This window comes from Plectropomus leopardus, unplaced genomic scaffold, assembly GCF_008729295.1.
Source record: "Plectropomus leopardus isolate mb unplaced genomic scaffold, YSFRI_Pleo_2.0 unplaced_scaffold7012, whole genome shotgun sequence".
Classification (NCBI taxonomy): Eukaryota; Metazoa; Chordata; class Actinopteri; order Perciformes; family Serranidae; genus Plectropomus; species Plectropomus leopardus.
In genome coordinates, this window is record NW_024677163.1 from 1 (window position 1) to 1,018 (window position 1,018).

At 40.6% G+C, this 1,018-nt stretch overlaps 1 protein-coding gene across 1 annotated transcript; it reads right to left on the reverse strand.

Annotated features, from left to right (window-relative positions):
- Positions 1 to 20: 20 nt before the first annotated feature.
- On the reverse strand, positions 21 to 997 carry LOC121939994 (xanthine dehydrogenase/oxidase-like; the record flags this gene model as incomplete). The annotated part of the gene is made up of 3 exons (XM_042482888.1): positions 906 to 997; positions 659 to 787; positions 21 to 95 (listed from the first exon to the last, which is right to left on the reverse strand). Coding segments are annotated over exons 1-3 (237 nt in total), but the record flags the coding sequence as incomplete, so codon positions are not given.
- Positions 998 to 1,018: the final 21 nt, after the last annotated feature.

A 1,018-nucleotide genomic window follows, 5' to 3' on the forward strand; every position in this document is an offset into this window, starting at 1 on the left:
CATTTCTTATCAAATCGTACCCAACTCTCCCATGATCCTTTGGGGTTCTTCTGTCTGATTGGCTCCAGTCGCTGGTACAGAGTTTCGCAGGCGTTCTGGAAAAATAAAGAGAAGATTTTATTTGCAGTAATTATTTTTAGTTTTTCAGTAAAGCATGAAGTAACAACATTAGTGAGCACTTTTCAGTTTCAGCACCAGACAGCTCCTTAACTACTACATGAGTTTCAACTACAGTTGTTTGATTAACTGCTTCATGAGTTTCAGCACTGGACAGCTCTTTGACGTCTGATAAGATTCAGCACCGGACAGCTCCTTAATCGCTTTAGCAGTTTCTGCATCAAACAGTTAACTGCATAATCAGTTATACGTTTCAGCAGTGGACAGCTCCTTAACCACAGCTAAGGGAGGTTACACTGAGTTACACTGCGATGCATTCAAGCTCTCTTTGGCAAAAATGAGTAATGCAAAAATGACATCATGATGTGTTTAATGTCATCTTGTAAAATGTAGTATTTGGTGAGAAACTTGAAAAAAATATGGCTGTTTAAAGGACAAATATGTTATAATGTAATGTAAAATGTTAAACAGAGGGAATTATGATATGAAAAAAAGTTTAGTGCATTAAAAAAAAAGAGAAAATGCAGGAACTGGACTTCACCTTGACCGCCATGCCATTGGCGTCAGTTCCGAAGGAGGCGGCAGACGGGCAGGTGTTGGGAACAGTGTTGGTGCTGGTTTCACTGATGTAGATCTTAGAGGACGGGATCTTGAGCTCCCGACTCGCCACCTAACAGCAAACAGAAGACAAACTCAACATAAATTTAAAGACGGCTTTTTAGTTTATTCAGGATATCTGTCAAGAAATGTCACTAAACTAAATGTCTGAATGAAAAAAACAACGGTACCTGTTGCATTTTAGTGTGGAGTCCCTGACCCATCTCCGTCCCACTGTGAGTGACCAGGACAGAGCCGTCTTTGTAGATGTGGACCAGAGCTGCAGCCTTTTATACACACAACC